This window comes from Petromyzon marinus, unplaced genomic scaffold (assembly GCF_048934315.1).
Source record: "Petromyzon marinus isolate PM22_M1 ecotype Great Lakes invasive population unplaced genomic scaffold, UKy_Petmar_22M1.pri1.0 PM_G_Scaffold_56, whole genome shotgun sequence".
Taxonomy (NCBI): Eukaryota; Metazoa; Chordata; class Hyperoartia; order Petromyzontiformes; family Petromyzontidae; genus Petromyzon; species Petromyzon marinus.
Window position 1 is genome coordinate 658466 of NW_027423009.1, and position 19755 is coordinate 678220.

General features: G+C 48.5%; 1 protein-coding gene across 1 annotated transcript in view; it reads right to left on the reverse strand.

Annotated features, from left to right (window-relative positions):
• LOC142918177 (coxsackievirus and adenovirus receptor homolog) overlaps window positions 1-19241 on the reverse strand; it is a 43787-nt gene extending 24546 nt beyond the window's left edge. Inside the window, exons 1-3 of the mRNA XM_076062303.1 lie at window positions 19150-19241; window positions 15974-16101; window positions 11066-11261 (exon numbers count right to left, since the gene is read on the reverse strand). Coding sequence (XP_075918418.1) covers window positions 11066-11261; window positions 15974-16101; window positions 19150-19225 — 400 coding nt within the window. The 5' untranslated portion in view covers window positions 19226-19241. The remainder of the gene's footprint in view (window positions 1-11065; window positions 11262-15973; window positions 16102-19149) is intronic.
• Between the last annotated feature and the right edge of the window lie 514 nt (window positions 19242-19755).

Below are 19755 nucleotides of genomic sequence, written 5' to 3' on the forward strand. Positions count from 1 at the left end.
GACAACACGTGGCATTGATTGGACAACATGTGGCATTAATTGGACATGTGGCATGATTGGACAACATGTGGCATTGATTGGACAACACGTGACATTGATTGGACAACACGTGGCATTGATTGGACAATATGTGGCATTGATTGGACAACATGTGGCATTGATTGGACATCATGTGGCATTGATTGGACATGTGGCATTGATTGGTCAATATGTGGCATTGATTGGACAACATGTGGCATTGATTGGACAATATGTAGCATTGATTGGACAACATGTGGCATTGATTGGACAATATGTGGCATTGATTGGACAATATGTGGCATTGATTGGACAATGTGTGGCATTGATTGGACGTGTGGCATTGATTGGACAACATGTGGCATTGATTGGACGTGTGGCATTGATTGGACAATGTGGCATTGATTGGACAACATGTGGCATTGATTGGACAATATGTAGCATTGATTGGACAACATGTGGCATTGATTGGACAATGTGGTATTTATTGGACAATATGTGGCATTGATTGGACAATGTGTGGCATTGATTGGACGTGTGGCATTGATTGTACAACACGTGGCATTGATTGGACATGTGGCATTGATTGGACAACATGTGGCATTGATTGGACAACATGTGGCATTGATTGGACATGTGGCATTGATTGGACATGTGGCATTGATTGGACAATGTGGCATTGATTGGACAACATGTGGCATTGATTGGACAACACGTGGCATTGATTGGACAATATGTGGCATTGATTGGACAATATGTGGCATTGATTGGACATCATGTGGCATTGATTGGACATCATGTGGCATTGATTGGACATGTGGCATTGATTGGTCAATATGTGGCATTGATTGGACAACATGTGGCATTGATTGGACATGTGGCATTGATTGGACAACATGTGGCATTGATTGGACATGTGGCATTGATTGGACAACATGTGGCATTGATTGGACAATATGTGGCATTGATTGGACATCATGTGGCATTGATTGGACATCATGTGACATTGATTGGACAATATGTGGCATTGATTGGACAACACGTGGCATTGATTGGACATCATGTGGCATTGATTGGACAATATGTGGCATTGATTGGACAATATGTGGCATTGATTGGACATCATGTGGCATTGATTGGACATCATGTGGCATTGATTGGACATGTGGCATTGATTGGTCAATATGTGGCATTGATTGGACATGTGGCATTGATTGGACAACATGTGGCATTGATTGGACAACATGTGGCATTGATTGGACAACATGTGGCATTGATTGGACAACATGTGGCATTGATTGGACAACATGTGGCATTGATTGGACATGTGGCATTGATTGGACAACATGTGGCATTGATTGGACATGTGGCATTGATTGGACATGTGGCATTGATTGGACAATATGTGGCATTGATTGGACAACATGTGGCATTGATTTGACATGTGGCATTGATTGGACAATATGTAGCATTGATTGGACAACATGTGGCATTGATTGGACATGTGGCATTGATTGGACAACACGTGGCATTGATTGGACAACACGTGGCATTGATTGGACAACATGTGGCATTAATTGGACATGTGGCATGATTGGACAACATGTGGCATTGATTGGACAACACGTGGCATTGATTGGACAACACGTGGCATTGATTGGACAATATGTGGCATTGATTGGACATGTGGCATTGATTGGACATCATGTAGCATTGATTGGACATGTGGCATTGATTGGTCAATATGTGGCATTGATTGGACAACATGTGGCATTGATTGGACAACATGTGGCATTGATTGGACAACATGTGGCATTGATTGGACAATATGTGGCATTGATTGGACAACACGTGGCATTGATTGGACAACGTGTGGCATTGATTGGACAACATGTGGCATTGATTGGACAATATGTAGCATTGATTGGACAACATGTGGCATTGATTGGACAATATGTGGCATTGATTGGACAATATGTGGCATTGATTGGACAATGTGTGGCATTGATTGGACGTGTGGCATTGATTGGACAACATGTGGCATTGATTGGACGTGTGACATTGATTGGACAATGTGGCATTGATTGGACAACATGTGGCATTGATTGGACAATATGTAGCATTGATTGGACAACATGTGGCATTGATTGGACAATATGTGGCATTGATTGGACAATATGTGGCATTGATTGGACAATGTGTGGCATTGATTGGACGTGTGGCATTGATTGGACAACACGTGGCATTGATTGGACATGTGGCATTGATTGGACAACACGTGGCATTGATTGGACAACACGTGGCATTGATTGGACAACATGTGGCATTGATTGGACAACATGTGGCATTGATTGGACAACATGTGGCATTGATTGGACAATGTGGCATTGATTGGACAACATGTGGCATTGATTGGACAACATGTGGCATTGATTGGACAACATGTGGCATTGATTGGACGTGTGGCATTGATTGGACAACATGTGGCATTGATTGGACATGTGGCATTGACTGGACAACATGTGGCATTGATTGGACGTGTGGCATTGATTGGACAATGTGGCATTGATTCGACATGTGGCATTGATTGGACAATATGTAGCATTGATTGGACAACACGTGGCATTGATTGGACAACACGTGGCATTGATTGGACAACATGTGGCATTGATTGGACAACATGTGGCATTGATTGGACATGTGGCATTGATTGGACAACACGTGGGATTGATTGGACGTGTGGCATTGATTGGACAACACGTGGCATTGATTGGACATGTGGCATTGATTGGACAACACGTGGCATTGATTGGACAACACGTGGCATTGATTGGACAATATGTGGCATTGATTGGACAACATGTGGCATTGATTGGACAACGTGTGGCATTGATTGGACAACATGCTGCAGTATCTCCTGATGCAGCTGCAGCAGGAGATACTGCAGCAGCCACTGGGGCATGCCCTGGAGCATGCGGAGCAGCAGCAGCAGCAGCTGCTGCAGCTGCTGCTCCTGCTTCAGCAGCTCCTCGGTCAGCGTCCAAACGACGTCAATCAGCCCACACTGACACTGACGCTGGCGCTGGTGGTGGTGTCAAGAAGGCGCTGTTCGTCTCTCTTGGAGAGCTGCTTGGCATGCAGCACGATTACAACCAGATGCTGAGAGAGCTCTTGAGTCGGAAGTGATGGGGGGAGGGGGATCAATAAGCAAATTGCTTTGCTGTGTATTTGGAGTCTGGATGCTCTCCCCGTGGTCATCTGGATTTGTCTCTGGGTCCTTCGGTTTCTCCCCTCCACATTTGGAACCAACAACAACGTGCGTCTAGAGTCTATGTGGAACCAACAACAACGTGCGTCTAGAGTCTATGTGGAACCAACAACAACGTGCGTCTAGAGTCTATGTGGAACCAACAACAACGTGCGTCTAGAGTCTATGTGGAACCAACAACAACGTGTGTCTAGAGTCTATGTGGAACCAACAACAACGTGCGTCTAGAGCAGTGGTTCTTAACCTGGGTTCGATCGAACCCCAGGGGTTCGGTGAGTCGATCTCAGGGGTTCGGCAGAGCCCCCGCCACGGAGGTCCGGACACACTTGAATTATTGTGTAAATTTGTGATGACACACACGGCCCGTTTGGCCATCACTGGCTGCAGATGATCATGCTACACTGCTTGGCCAATCAGCGCTGCGGGGAATTTAGTGCGTACTCAGTAGTCAACGTGTGACTGTTGTTGTCGTACGTCGTGTGATTTCTTTAATATTTTATCCATACTAACTATGTCGGGCAAAAGAAGAAAGTGGTCGGACGAATATGTACAACATGGATTCTCATGTATCACGGAACGTGATGGGAGTGAGCGTCCTATCTGCATGATTTGCAACGCCAAGTTGAGCAACTCTAGTCTTGCACCGGCAAAACTAAAGGAACACTTCTTGAAGCTGCATGGAGACGGGGAATACAAGAACACAACACTTGCTGAATTCAGGGTGAAGAGAGCCAGATTCGATGAAAGGGCCACTCTGCCTGCTCTTGGATTTGTACCTGTTAACAAACCGATCCTGACAGCATCGTACGAAGTTGCTTACCTGATCGCAAAGCAGGGCAAGCCACACACCATTGGTGAAACACTTGTGAAACCAGCTGCATTAAAGATGGCGAATCTGATACTCGGAACAGCGGCCGAAGGTAAATTATCCCAAATTCCCCTTTCAAATGACACCATCAGTGACAGAATAGAAGACATGAGTAAAGACATCTTGGCTCAAGTAGTCGCGGATCTGATTTCAAGCCCGGCAAAATTCAGCCTTCAACTCGACGAAACCACAGACGTTTCTGATCTAAGCCAGCTTGCTGTTTTTGTACGCTATGTGAAAGACGACATGATAAAAGAAGAGTTTTTATTTTGTAAGCCTCTTACAACAACAACGAAGGCAGCCGATGTGAAGAAGCTTGTGGATGACTTCTTCAGAGACAACAATCTTTCATGGGATATGGTTTCTGCAGTTTGTACGGACGGAGCTCCAGTCATGCTGGGAAGAAAGTCTGGTTTTGGTGCGCTAGTAAAGGCCGATGCACCACACATCATTGTGACGCATTGTATTCTGCACAGGCATGCGTTGGCAACAAAAACCTTACCTCCAAAAATGGCAGAAGTATTAAAAACTGTGGTGGAATGTGTGAACTATGTGCGAAAAAGTGCTCTGAGGCACCGCATCTTCAGTGAGCTGTGTAAAGAAATGGGCTCTGAATTTGAGGTACTTCTGCTCCATTCTAATATTCGGTGGTTATCCCGGGGACAGGTGCTGAATCGTGTTTTTGCCATGCGTGTGGAATTAGCCCTGTTTTTGCAAGAGCACCAACACTGCCATGCAGATTGCTTCAAAAATCCTGAGTTCATTCTCATTTTAGCGTACATGGCTGATATATTCGCAGCTCTCAATCATCTCAATCAGCAGATGCAGGGTGGTGGAGTCAATATCATGGAAGCGGAAGAACACCTGAAGGCTTTTCAAAAAAAGCTACCGTTATGGAAACGACGAACAGAGAACAATAACTTCGCAAACTTCCCGCTTCTGGACGACTGTGCAAGTAAGATCGAAGATGTGTCTGGAATCGGAGATATTTCTGTATCCACGGAACTGAAGCAAACAATTGCCACGCACTTAGATGAGCTTGCAAAGTCTCTCGACGGATATTTCCCTACAAGAGAGTCATATCCAGCATGGGTGAGACAGCCGTTCACGTTTGCTGTTGAAACAGCAGATGTCAATGATGAATTCCTCGACGAAATCATTGAAATTCAGCAGAGCCAGGTTCAACAGCAACTCTTCAGAACAACAACGCTCTCAACGTTTTGGTGTCGACAAATGAACAAGTATCCAGTTATTGCTAAGAAAGCCCTGGATTTTTTTATACCATTTGTTACAACATATCTTTGTGAGCAATCCTTTTCGAGGATGCTGGACATAAAAACGAAGAAAAGGAACAGACTTTGCTGTGAAAATGACATGAGAGTGGCACTTGCCAAGGTGAAGCCACGCATATCTGAACTGATCTCTCAAAGGCAACAGCAGAAGTCACATTGATTTCCAGGTATGTAAATTGTTGTGAGTTTATGCATTGTGTTGGTTTTATTCTTTGAACAAGGTAATGTTCATGCACGGCTCATTTTGTGTACCAGTAAAAAAACATATCTATGTCTTGAATTTGAAAAAAATCACATTTTATTTTTCACTAAAGAGGGGTTCGGTGAATGCGCATATGAAACTGGTGGGGTTCGGTACCTCCAACAAGGTTAAGAACCACTGGTCTAGAGTCTATGTGGAACCAACAACAACGTGCGTCTAGAGTCTATGTGGAACCAACAACAACGTGCGTCTAGAGTCTATGTGGAACCAACAACAACGTGCGTCTAGAGTCTATGTGGAACCAACAACAACGTGCGTCTAGAGTCTATGTGGAACCAACAACAACGTGCGTCTAGACTCTAGAGTCTATGTGGAACCAACAACAACGTGCGTCTAGAGTCTATGTGGAACCAACAGGGGCAGCTGCCACTAGGGGGCGCCCTTCGATTGTTTGAGATGAGATTCGATACGAAACACCGAGTTGCTGAGGCAATTAGGCAAGCGACTTATGAGTGCAAATATGTTGTTTATAACGTAGTGAATGCTTGGAAGCTTAATTGTCTCTCGCTCCTGCTCACAGATTTACCCAGTCCACAGATCATACATATGAAAAGCTAATGGTCAGTGAGGTCAGCAGCACTGTAGGTTCTGGTGTCAAGGACATGGGCCTGCATTCGCTGGTCCACTGGCTATATAGTCCAGCGGATGTTCTTGCTTGGACCCGGCGTGAATCCATGATGTTGTCTGGATGCATAGATGCCAGAACAGCGTGTTCGCAATGACAAGCCCACAGGCTGCACAGAAGTCTAACAGCCTCCTACCGTTGTTATTGAGTTGATCTGGCCCATGCCTTCCAATCGCTCCAGACCAGGTGCCAGCATCATCACCAACTCGGGCATTGAAGTCACCCAACATGATGACTCTATCCCGAGGGGCCACTTTTAGCTAACACCTGTGACAGGGGGTCATAGAAGGCATCTGAATCCTCGGACATGCCTGCATCCAGGCCAGGTACACTTTGAGGCCACGTGAAGTGTCAAAGGCTCGCTGGAAGGAGGAAGTCGCGTGACAGACTCAGCAGTTGTGATGGGTTAACTGACGGATGGCTATCGATTAGAAATCACATATCCCCGAGTCTCACCTGTGAGTGGCACCGCCTCACGCTGTTGTGGATCCCCACGTGGCTCGGAGCCTCAAAAGCTCTGTGACTCCTGGGTGGTGATGCAAAGACAAAGATCCCCCGTGTAGCCTTAACAGACTGTTGGGGCGAGTGCTGTTAGCAAGTAGCAGCACCACTTATGAAGGCCGGAACGGTACACGAGGGGATGGGTGGCCAGCACCGTGCACGACCGCCTTTGTCTCCCAAAGTGGCGATGTTTCCACACCACACCGGGTACTCATTTGAGGCTGAGTCGACCTAGGGGAGGCCCAGAACCGGTTCAAATAATCGTCACTGGGTGTTGGCTGTGAGCGCGAATCAAACTCGGGTCGTTATGTTCGTAGAGCAGCGTACTAACCGCTAGACTACCGCCACACACGTTACACACACACGCACAGTACACACACACACGGTGCACACACACACGGTACACACACACACGCACGGTACACACGCACAGTACACACACACGGTGCACACACACGCACAGTACACACGCACGGTACACACACACGGTACACACACGCACAATACACACACACACACGCACAGTACACACACACGCACAGTATACACACACACAAACGGTACACACACACACGCAGAGTATACACACACGCACGACACGCCCACACTCCTTCAGTCACGTGACTAAGGTTAACGCGCCGCACCGTCTCCCGAGGTGACCTCTTGGCTCTCTCCTCTCTCCTCGACATGTAGATTCATTTCTTAGTTTTACCTATAAACGTTATTATTTGTCTGTCTGTCTCTGTATCTGTGGACGCAACTTGCGAGGAATTGTACTCACAAACTGTGGGGTTTACGATTCAAATAAAGTGCCCAGATACCACGCAATAAGCCCCGTGGTGAGCCAGTGCTATTCCTATTTCCAATCCGTAAACTTGAAAGTAGTTAAATTAACAATTTATTACTAATCTCCATATATATCAAAGGCAAAGTTGTGATTGTGTGTCTGTTCAAAATGTTTAGCGTACTTCCCGACACGCACCAAACTTGAAATTTGCCAAGTGGGTAATTTCCAGACTGTACACCATGCAAACATTATAAAAATACACTTTTGTATATATTTTTTGGGGGGGGGCGCGTAATAATGTATAAGCATGAAAACACCACGATACATAGGACTTACTTTGATAAGAATCTTGGAATTGATTGTGTACATGTTGAAATTGGTAAATTTGCATTTTGAGCACACTGCTGTTGTAATAGATTCTGAGAATATAAGTGTAATTCTGAGCATCATAATGACCACATTGGAATTGTCATCATGAATGGCGGTTCAATGATTTTTATAATAGGAATGCGGTTTTGAGCATGACTATTGATTGATATTTCGGACTCATTTATGACAATAGATTGATGATTAAAGTGCGATTTTGTTTTGCTCATCAATCAGGATACTGTTAATGATGCGCATGCCCATAAATTGTTGAAATGACTAGAAATGCAAGTTGTGTATACTCTCCAACCCCATTCCTCTACCTACCCATTCCCTTGACGGGCTCCGTGCCCACTTAAACCCATGACGATGGCGGTGATGATTCCACCTCTCGCTGTAACAATCAAAGCACCTCCAACTTCTGAATGCAAAGGTGCTGGTTGGTGCAACGCCAAAACACATCGTCAACGCCGCTCCCAAGCCCGCCCTACGTTAGTTCAATCGTTAGAATCAACAAAATAAAAAGTTCCACAGAGGAAACTAAAATGACATTACGCAATCCCCAAAGTCGCACGAGGTAGGCTACACGACTCAGAGAACAACGTCAGACTTCAACACTTGCATCGCCATCATCATCATCATTCTTCCTCTCCACAAGTCATCGCACGTCAATATTCAATAAGCTGCACACACGTGCAAGTAACCTCTCGACCCGCCACCTGCATAGTTAACGCGATCAGACCCGGGGGTCAAATTAAAATTGTGTCGTCTTTGGTGACGTATTGCAATCGGTGTAATTTTAATGATGTACGTACAGCAACTGGTGTACGTACATCAAATTATATCGTTGACAACGGGGTCCGCTTTTGTGATATCTGCGTGCGGTCTTTTAATAATATATAGATACGTAGTCAGTTCATTAGTATGGGGTTCCTCTATAAGGAATTGTAATTGTAAAATGTATTACTTAATAATACGATTCCAGGCCACACTTAGCTTGAAGCAGTCAGAGCAGTTAAAATGACTGTACATGTGTAGGTATGAAATAAGATACATTTAATTTAAATACATTTTATTTATTAAAGCATTTAATTTAACGTAGGTATAAAATGAATGTAATTTAAATAAATGTACTAAAAAATTTTTAACATAGGTATAAAATAAATGTAAATAAATGTAATTTATAAAAAATGTAATTTAACGTAGGTATAAAATAAATGTAATGTAAATAAATGTAATTGATTAAAAATTTAATTTAACGTAGGTATTAAATGTAAATAAATGTAATTTATTAAAAATTTAAATTAAACGTAGGTATAAAATAAATTTAAATAAATGTAATTTATAAAAAAATTCAATTAATTTAACGTATGAAATAAAATTTAATTTATTACACATTTAAATTAAATTTAACATAGGTATAAAATACATTTTAATTAATTTAATTTAAATTACATTTAACGTAGGTAAAAAATATGTAATTAAATTAATTAATAAATAACTTTTATTTTCTACCTCCGTGACTTTACCGAAAGACACAAAGAGTGTGGACCCACGTGACATCAAGGCTGTCCTAGTCTAGGCAAGGCCTCAGGGTGTACCGGGCCTTTCACAACAACAGCAGCAGCAACAACGGTTCTCTTGAGAAAATGCTTTAAAAAATAAAGTCAACGTAGCTTACCTTGACACTCGCGAACTTTAATAATTAAAATAATTAAAACAAAACTAAACACTCACACGCACTTGGGCGCGCGGCGTTCAGCGTGCAGGGCATTAAAAACTACAGGGGCATCTCACTCCTCAGTGTGCGGGAAAGGTCCTGGGGAATCTCCATATGGTACAGATATAATGAAAGGCTGATCGACACCCGGGTGCGGTCAAGGGATGGCTCCCTATTGCTCAACCACGTTATGTATGCTGATGATTTGGTAATAGCTGCTCATTCAGAGGAGGAGTTAGAGACGCTGTTGCTGAGACTGGAGCGTGCCACTAAGAGGTGGGGCCTTACCATCAGCCCCACCAAAACTAAGCACCTGCCTGGGTATTTTGTACCATCGGACACTCTGCCCCCACAACTCCCAATCGGTGATGGGGCCGTTGTGGAGAGAGTGGAGAGTTTCCCATACCTGGGCAGTGTGCTTATGACTGGCTCCAGTTTAACAGCAGAGGTCTCACTCCGAATCGGTCGAGCGGCAATATCTTTCATCGGTTGCGTAACGCTGTGTGGAAGCTACTTGGTCTGTCGCTCCACACTAAGCTTCAGGTCTTCTCGGCCACGGTCATTCCCTCCCTTCTCTACGCTTGCGAAACGTGGACCCCCCTAATGGAACATCTTCGCCGGTTAGAAACATTTAGGCTGGCCTGCCTACGATCCATCCTGGGTTTAACCAGACTGGATTGTGTGAGGAGCTCACAAATCCTTGAAAGATCTGGGCAGGGTCCCATCGGTGAGCTCCTCCGGCAGGCAAGGCTGCGATGGCTGGGTCATGTAGCCCGCATGCCCAGCCACCGCATGCCGAAACAGCTTTTGTTCGGCCGGATTGAGGGGGCTAAGCGGGCGCGGCACGGGCTAGAGAAGAGATGGAGTGATGTGGTACAGGAGGACGTGGAGCTGAGTGGACTTGCCGATGACTGGTACCAGCAGTGTCAAGATCGGCCTCTGTGGAGGAGGCTCGTGAAGGACGCTACTGGGCAGTTGGAGGCAGTCGCCCTCCAACAACAACGGAGGGCGGAGGAGCGACGCTCAGAACAACGAGCGGAGCGCCGGGTGGCTAAAGCACAGCAGGTTGCCGCAGTCAGTCGACCCGTGGCACCTGGGTCTGCCCCGTGACCTCCTGCCAGCGGGCGTTCGACACTTCACGTGGCCTCAGGGTGCACATAGCCTGGCACAAGCGTCGTGGTGACGTCACCGCCACTTAGTGGCAAATGGCGGTTGTTGTTGTTGTACGTGCGTGTGCGTGCGTGCATGTACGTGCGTGTGTGTTCGTGCGTCCATGTACGTGCGTGTGTGTGCGTGTGCGTGCGTGTACGTGTGTGTGTACGTGCGTACGTGCGTGTGCGCGTGCGTGCGTTCGTTACCCAGCACGGTGAGCCTGATGGTCTCCTGCTTGATGAAAGTGCCGAACTTCACCTTGCACGTGTAGACGCCGGCGTCGCTCGCCCGCAGCCCGGCGATCTGCAGCGACGCGTCCCTCCGCGTCACGTTGCGGGCGAAGCGCACGCAGGACGCGAAGTCCGGGTAGATGTGCCCCTCGCCCCCGGCGAACGTGGCCACCTGAGGGCAGGGGGGTGGGGGACGGACAAAAAGGGCTCCGCCATCGCCACCGCCGCCGCCGTGAGGCTATCCGCACGTACAAACACGGAGACAATTTCAACTGAGGAGAAGGATTCTGGGCTTAGCAATCGTTGGAAGGATTTGATCAACCATTTCAGGTCTTGATTGATTGTTCACGCTTACGGTTACCAAGAGAGATTCGTTCATGAGGCTATCCGCACGTACAAACACGGAGACAATTTCAACCGAGGAGATGGATTCTGGGCTTAGCAATCGTTGGAAGGATTTGATAAACCATTTCAGGTCTTGATTGATTGTTCACGCTTACGGTTACCAAGAGAGATTCGTTCATGAGGCTATCCGCACGTACAAACACGGAGACAATTTCAACCGAGGAGATGGATTCTGGGCTTAGCAATCGTTGGAAGGATTTGATAAACCATTTGGGGTCTTAATTGCTTGTTCACCCTTACGGTTACCAAGAGAGATTCGTTCATGAGGCTATCCGCACGTACAAACACGGAGACAATTTCAACCGAGGAGATGGATTCTGGGCTTAGCAATCGTTGGAAGGATTTGATAAACCATTTGGGGTCTTAATTGATTGTTCACGCTTACGGTTACCAAGAGAGATTCCTTTTCCGAACATAGATGGACTCGTCCATCTGAACAAACTTCCAAATCGCTCTCCGTGGTGCTGACGTTAAAAAAAACCCGCCACTTTTATTCAAATTGTTCTTGCTGTGGTTTTCACACCTGACGATGATGATTGCTTCTTGTGTTGCAGTTGAAACGTCGTGAGAATTTTATTGTTTTATATTTTTATTATTTTATTGTTTCCCTTCTACGTGGCGGTGACTTTACCGAAAGAACCAAGAATAAGACCCTAATAGTTCAGTGGGCTTTACCAGGTTTAAATTTATATTTATTTTTATACTGTTCAATTGATTTGTTTTCCTATATGTTGCACTCCTGTCACGTGTTCTTGTAGCCGTTTGTTGTTGGAACGTTCTGACCCACCCCATCTGTGAACAAAGAGCTTTACAGCTCATTGGATTCCTCCTGCAGTGTAGATATATATTCCGATTCTGTTTCGATTTAAAGCTTTCGTGACTGCAGGGATTCACATTCTTGGTTCTTTCGGTAAAGTCACCGCCACGTAGACTGGAAATAAAATAATGAAGTCAAGTAATAATGCAATTCTCACGACGTTTCGGCCACAACACAAGTGGCCTTCTTCAGGTGAAGAAACAGGGCTATCAAGAAGACAGAGCTTGAATGAATGCTGTTAAGCAAGGACCGCGTCTTTTGAAGCTGTGTGGGCGGAATTTTGATTTAAAGCTTTCGTGACTGCAGTGATTCATATTGTTAGCTCTTTCGGTAAAGTCACGTTGAAGGGAAACAATAAAATAATAAAATATATATAAAACAATAAAAATGTCTTGTTATATATTTGATTATTTTAATATATTTTATTATTTTATTGTTGCCCTTCAACGTGACTTTACCGAAAGAGCTAAGAATATGTGTGGGCAGAGTTGAATTAGCATGTTACCATCCCACCTCCCTCTCCGGATGTGAGGCTGGTAACATGCTAATTCAACTCCGCCCACACAGCTTCAAAAGACGCGGTCCTTGCCTGACAGCGTTCATTCAAGTTCCGTCTTCTTGATAGCCCTGTTTCTTCACCTGAAGAAGGCCCACTTGTGTTGTCGCCGAAACGTCGTGAGAATTGCATTATTATTCTTTTATTTCATTATTTTATTTCCAGTCTACGTGGCGGTGACTTTACCGAAAGAACCAAGAAGGTGAATTCTGATTCTGTACGAGCCTGGGGGGGCGGCTTCTGTGTAGGAGCCTGCTGGTGTCTGTGTAGGAGCCTGCTGGTGCCTGTGTACGAGCCTGTGGGGACGGCTTCTGTGTAGGATCCTACGGGTGCCTGCATAGGAGCCTGCTGGTGTCTGTGTAGGAGCCTGCTGGTGCCTGTGTAGGAGCCTGTGGGGGCGGCTTCTGTGTAGGAGCCTGCTGGTACCTGTGTAGCAGCCTGCTGGTGTCTGTGTAGGAGTCTGCTGGTGCCTGTGTAGGAGCCTGCTGGTGTCTGTGTAGGAGCCTGCTGGTGCCTGTGTAGGATCCTACGGGCGCCTGCGTAGGAGCCTGCTGGTGCCTGTGTAGGAGCCTGCTGGTGCCTGTGTAGGAGCCTGCTGGTGTCTGTGTAGGAGCCTGCTGGTGCCTGTGTAGGAGCCTGCTGGTGCCTGTGTAGGAGCCTGCTGGTGTCTGTGTAGGAGCCTGCTGGTGCCTGTGTAGGAGCCTGCTGGTGCCTGTGTAGGAGCCTGCTGGTGCCTGTGTAGGAGCCTGCTGGCGCCTGTGTAGGAGCCTGCTGGTGTCTGTGTAGGAGCCTGCTGGTGCCTGTGTAGGAGCCTGCTGGTGCCTGTGTAGGAGCCTGCTGGTGCCTGTGTAGGAGCCTGCTGGTGCCTGTGTAGGAGCCTGCTGGTGCCTGTGTAGGAGCCTGCTGGTGCCTGTGTAGGAGCCTGCTGGTGCCTGTGTAGGAGCCTGCTGGCGCCTGTGTAGGAGCCTGCTGGTGCCTGTGTAGGAGCCTGCTGGTGCCTGTGTAGGAGCTACAGGCGTCTCTGAGTAGGAGCTACGGGCGTCTCTGAGTAGGAGCTACAGGCATCTCTGAGTAGGAGCTACGGGCGTCTCTGAGTAGGAGCTACGGGCGTCTCTGAGTAGGAGCTACAGGCATCTCTGAGTAGGAGCTACGGGCGTCTCTGAGTAGGAGCTACGGGCGTCTCTGAGTAGGAGCTACGGGCGTCTCTGAGTAGGAGCTACAGGCGTCTCTGAGTAGGAGCTACGGGCGTCTCTGAGTAGGAGCTACAGGCATCTCTGAGTAGGAGCTACGGGCGTCTCTGAGTAGGAGCTACGGGCGTCTCTGAGTAGGAGCTACGGGCGTCTCTGAGTAGGAGCTACGGGCGTCTCTGAGTAGGAGCTACAGGCGTCTCTGAGTAGGAGCTACGGGCGTCTCTGAGTAGGAGCTACGGGCGTCTCTGTGTAGGAGCTACGGGCGTCTCTGAGTAGGAGCTACAGGCATCTCTGAGTAGGAGCTACGGGCGTCTCTGAGTAGGAGCTACGGGCGTCTCTGAGTAGGAGCTACAGGCGTCTCTGAGTAGGAGCTACAGGCATCTCTGAGTAGGAGCTACAGGCGTCTCTGAGTAGGAGCTACAGGCATCTCTGAGTAGGAGCTACGGGCGTCTCTGTGTAGGAGCTACGGGCGTCTCTGAGTAGGAGCTACGGGCGTCTCTGAGTAGGAGCTACAGGCGTCTCTGAGTAGGAGCTACGGGCGTCTCTGAGTAGGAGCTACAGGCATCTCTGAGTAGGAGCTACGGGCGTCTCTGAGTAGGAGCTACGGGCGTCTCTGAGTAGGAGCTACGGGCGTCTCTGAGTAGGAGCTACGGGCGTCTCTGAGTAGGAGCTACAGGCGTCTCTGAGTAGGAGCTACGGGCGTCTCTGAGTAGGAGCTACGGGCGTCTCTGTGTAGGAGCTACGGGCGTCTCTGAGTAGGAGCTACAGGCATCTCTGAGTAGGAGCTACGGGCGTCTCTGAGTAGGAGCTACGGGCGTCTCTGAGTAGGAGCTACAGGCGTCTCTGAGTAGGAGCTACAGGCATCTCTGAGTAGGAGCTACAGGCGTCTCTGAGTAGGAGCTACAGGCATCTCTGAGTAGGAGCTACGGGCGTCTCTGTGTAGGAGCTACGGGCGTCTCTGAGTAGGAGCTACGGGCGTCTCTGAGTAGGAGCTACGGGCGTCTCTGAGTAGGAGCTACGGGCGTCTCTGTGTAGGAGCTACGGGCGTCTCTGAGTAGGAGCTACAGGCGTCTCTGAGTAGGAGCTACAGGCGTCTCTGAGTAGGAGCTACGGGCGTCTCTGAGTAGGAGCTACAGGCATCTCTGAGTAGGAGCTACAGGCATCTCTGAGTAGGAGCTACGGGCGTCTCTGAGTAGGAGCTACGGGCGTCTCTGAGCAGGAGCTACAGGCGTCTCTGAGTAGCGATGTGCGTCTCTGAGTAGGAGCTACAGGCATCTCTGAGTAGGAGCTACAGGCGTCTCTGAGTAGGAGCTACGGGTGTCTCTAAGTAGGAGCTACAGGCGTCTCTGAGTACGAGCTACAGGCGTCTCTGAGTAGGAGCTACAGGCGTCTCTGAGTAGGAGCTACAGGCGTCTCTGAGTAGGATGTACGGGCGTCTCTGCGTGTGCGATGGGCATCTCTGAGTAGGAGCTACGGGTGTCTCTGAGTAGGAGCTACAGGCGTCTCTGAGTAGGAGCTACAGGCGTCTCTGAGTAGGAGCTACGGGCGTCTCTGAGTAGGAGCTACAGGCGTCTCTGAGTAGGAGCTACAGGCATCTCCGAGTATGAGCTACAGGCGTCTCTGAGTAGGAGCTAAGGGCGTCTCTGAGTAGGAGCTACGGGTGTCTCTGAGTAGGAGCTATGGGCGTCTCTGAGTAGGAGCTACAGGCGTCTCTGAGTAGGAGCTACAGGCGTCTCTGAGTAGGAGCTATGGGCGTCTCTGTGTAGGAGCTACAGGCATCTCTGAGTAGGAGCTACGGGCGTCTCTGAGTAGGAGCTACGGGCGTCTCTGAGTAGGAGCTACAGGCATCTCTGAGTAGGAGCTACAGGCATCTCTGAGTAGCGATGTGCGTCTCTGTATCCCTCTCTCTTCCTCACGTAGATGTTCGTAGTGGGCATCTGCAGGAACCACTCCACGTCCAGGACCTCGGTGTCCGTGGGGTCGCCCGTCCAAGTGCAGCCCAGCACCACCGTCTCCCCCTGCACTTTCTCTATCCACGAGACGGCTGCAAAGAGGGGGGAAAGGGGGTGGTGGTGGTGACACGGTTGTGAAGTAATATCTTCAAGTAGACTCACACAGAGACCCGTAGACTCACACAGAGACCTGTAGACTCACACGGAGACCCATAGACTCACAGAGACCCATAGACTTTACAGATACCCGTAGACTCACACATATACCCATAGACTCACACAGAGACCCATAGACTCACACAGATACCCGTAGACTCACACAGACACCCGTAGACTCGCACAGACACCCGTAGACTCACACAGAGACCTGTAGACTCACACGGAGACCCATAGACTCACAGAGACCAATAGACTTTACACAGATACCCGTAGACTCACACATATACCCATAGACTCACACAAACACCCGTAGACTCACACAGATACCCGTAGACTCACACAGAGACCCGTAGACTCACACAGAGACCCGTAGACTCACACAGAGACCCGTAGACTCACACAGAGACCCGTAGACTCACACAGAGACCCGTAGACTCACACAGAGACCCGTAGACTCACACAGAGACCCGTAGACTCACACAGATACCCGTAGACTCACACAGAGACCCGTAGACTCACACAGAGACCCGTAGACTCACACAGATGCCCGTAGACTCACACAGAGACCCATAGACTCACACGGAGACCCAAAGACTCACAGAGAGCCATAGACTTTACACAGATACCCGTAGACTCGTACAGAGAACCGTAGACTCACACAGAGACCCGTAGACTCACACAGAGACACGTAGACTCACACAGATACCCTTAGACTCACACAGATGCCCGTAGACTCACACAGAGACCCATAGACTCACACAGAGACCCGTAGACTCACACAGAGACCCATACCCAGAGAATTACATGGGGACCGATAAGATTCTATCGTGGCCTCTTGCGTTTTCACCCGCTTGAAACAAAATCAGCTAAGGTGACCCACTCCTGGGCGGAGGGGTACGTCTATATGCACGCTGAACTTCTTTCGCACCACCGTAACGTAGCCAACCGTGCGAATCGGAGGTGCGGGGGAAGGACAAAAAACTAAACGTTAAAAGCAGATTGTTGTTGTGGTGGTGGTGGCTAGACTCTCGTCGCGAAAGCTCCCTCCTCGCGGTGGCCATGAACAACACAGAGCTGCCTCTGAGCTGCCTGCTTCTTCAAGTGACTCTCTGTGGTTCACTGGGAACGGAACCCGCGGAAGTGGACATCACAGAGCTGCCTCTGAGCTGCCTGCTTCTTCAAGTGACTCTCTGTGGTTCACTGGGAACGGAACCCACGGAAGTGGACATCACACATTGAAGTATCACCTATGAAGTGTCACCTATGAAGTGTCACCTATGAAGTGTCACCTATGAAGTGTCACCTATGAAGCGTCACCTATGAAGTGTCACCTATGAGTATCACCTATGAAGCGTCACCTATGAAGTGTCACCTATGAAGTGTCACCTATGAAGTGTCACCTATGAAGTGTCACCTATGAAGCGTCACCTATGAAGTGTCACCTATGAAGCGTCACCTATGAAGTGTCACCTATGAGTATCACCTATGAAGTGTCACCTATGAAGTGTCCCCTATGAAGTGTCACCTATGAAGTGTCACCTATGAAGTGTCACCTATGAGTATCACCTATGAAGCGTCACCTATGAGTGTCACCTATGAAGTGTCACCTATGAAGTGTCACCTATGAAGTATCACCTATGATGTATCACCTATGAAGTGTCACCTATGAAGTGTCACCTATGAAGTATCACCTATGAAGTGTCACCTATGAAGTGTCACCTATGAAGTATCACCTATGAAGTATCACCTATGAAGTGTCACCTATGAAGTGTCACCTATGAAGTGTCACCTATGAGTATCACCAATGAAGTGTCACCTATGAAGTGTCCCCTATGAAGTGTCACCTATGAAGTGTCACCTATGAAGTGTCACCTATGAGTATCACCTATGAAGCGTCACCTATGAGTGTCACCTATGAAGTGTCACCTATGAAGTGTCACCTATGAAGTATCACCTATGATGTATCACCTATGAAGTGTCACCTATGAAGTGTCACCTATGAAGTATCACCTATGAAGTGTCACCTATGAAGTGTCACCTATGAAGTATCACCTATGAAGTATCACTTATGAAGTGTCACCTATGAAGTGTCACCTATGAAGTGTCACCTATGAAGTATCACCTATGAAGTATCACCTATGAAGTGTCAACTATGAAGTGTCACCTATGAAGTGTCACCTATGACGTGTCACCTATGAAGTATCACCTATGAAGTGTCACCTATGAAGTATCACCTATGAAGTGTCACCTATGAAGTGTCACCTATGAAGTGTCACCTATGAAGTATCACCTAAGAAGTATCACCTGTGGTATCACCTATGAAGTGTCACCTATGAAGTGTCACCTATGAAGCGTCACCTATGAGTGTCACCTATGAAGTGTCACCTATGAAGTGTCACCTATGAAGTATCACCTATGAAGTATCACCTATGAAGTGTCACCTATGAAATGTCACCTATGAAGTATCACCTATGAAGTGTCACCTATGAAGTGTCACCTATGAAGTGTCACCTATGAAGTGTCACCTATGAAGTGTCACCTATGATGAAGGTCTGACACGCGAGGGAGACTGTGTCCAGGAAAGACAAAGCTCCCCCGTGTAGCCTTCAACAGGCTGTAGGGGCAAGTGCTGCTAGCGAGTCAGCAGCAGCTGCTACAACATGTGACACAGCACCACGCCCGGCCGCCTTTGTCTCCCTCCCTCCCACCCCCCCCCCCCAGTGGCGACGTTCAACCCAGTCGCTAACCACTGCGCCACCGCTCCCCGTTACCGCACCAGCCTCGTGTCAGGCTAGGTTCACTTTGAGACATCGAACACCTCCTCACAGATCCGCACCGCCCGCACCGACCACCACCGTTACCAACGCCGCTCGTGCCAGGCTAGGTGCACTTGGCAAAACAGAACAAACGTACCTAAATAAACACACACACAAAGCCTCGCCAATAAGATGGCACGACCACCGAGACAGCCGCCGACTCACCGCTCATAGCGATCGCAGTCGTCTGCAGCAGCGGCAGCAGCAGCAGCGCAGAGCGAGACACCGCCATAGCCGTCATCTTGTCTCCTCGTCTCTCTCGCGCCCTGACGTCACGCATCACGTGGGCGAGGGGCGGAGCTCCGGTGGATTCACCCCTTCACCCCCCCCCACACGCAACCCCCACCCACGACACTACCCCCACCCACGCCCCTCACCCCATTCACCCAACCCCCTCTCTCTCCCACCCCTACGCTCTCAACACGTCACGTGGGTGAGGGGCGGAGCTCCGGTGGATTCACCCCTTCACCCCCCCTCACGCAACCCCCACCCATGAAACTACCCCCACCCACCCACGGCCACGCCCCTCACCCCATTCACCCAACCCTCTCTCTCTCCCACCCCTACCCTCTCTCTCTCCCACCCCTACCCTCTCAACACGTCACGTGGGCGAGGGGTGGAGCTCCGGTAGACCCCCGCCCCAACCACGCCCCTCTTTACAAGGACCCTCCCCCTTCCCTAAGACCTCGGCAAGGTTAAAGGTCAAAAGCAACGAGCCGACTTTTGCCCGACCTTTGACCCTTACCGTCATCATTCACCATCATCACCATC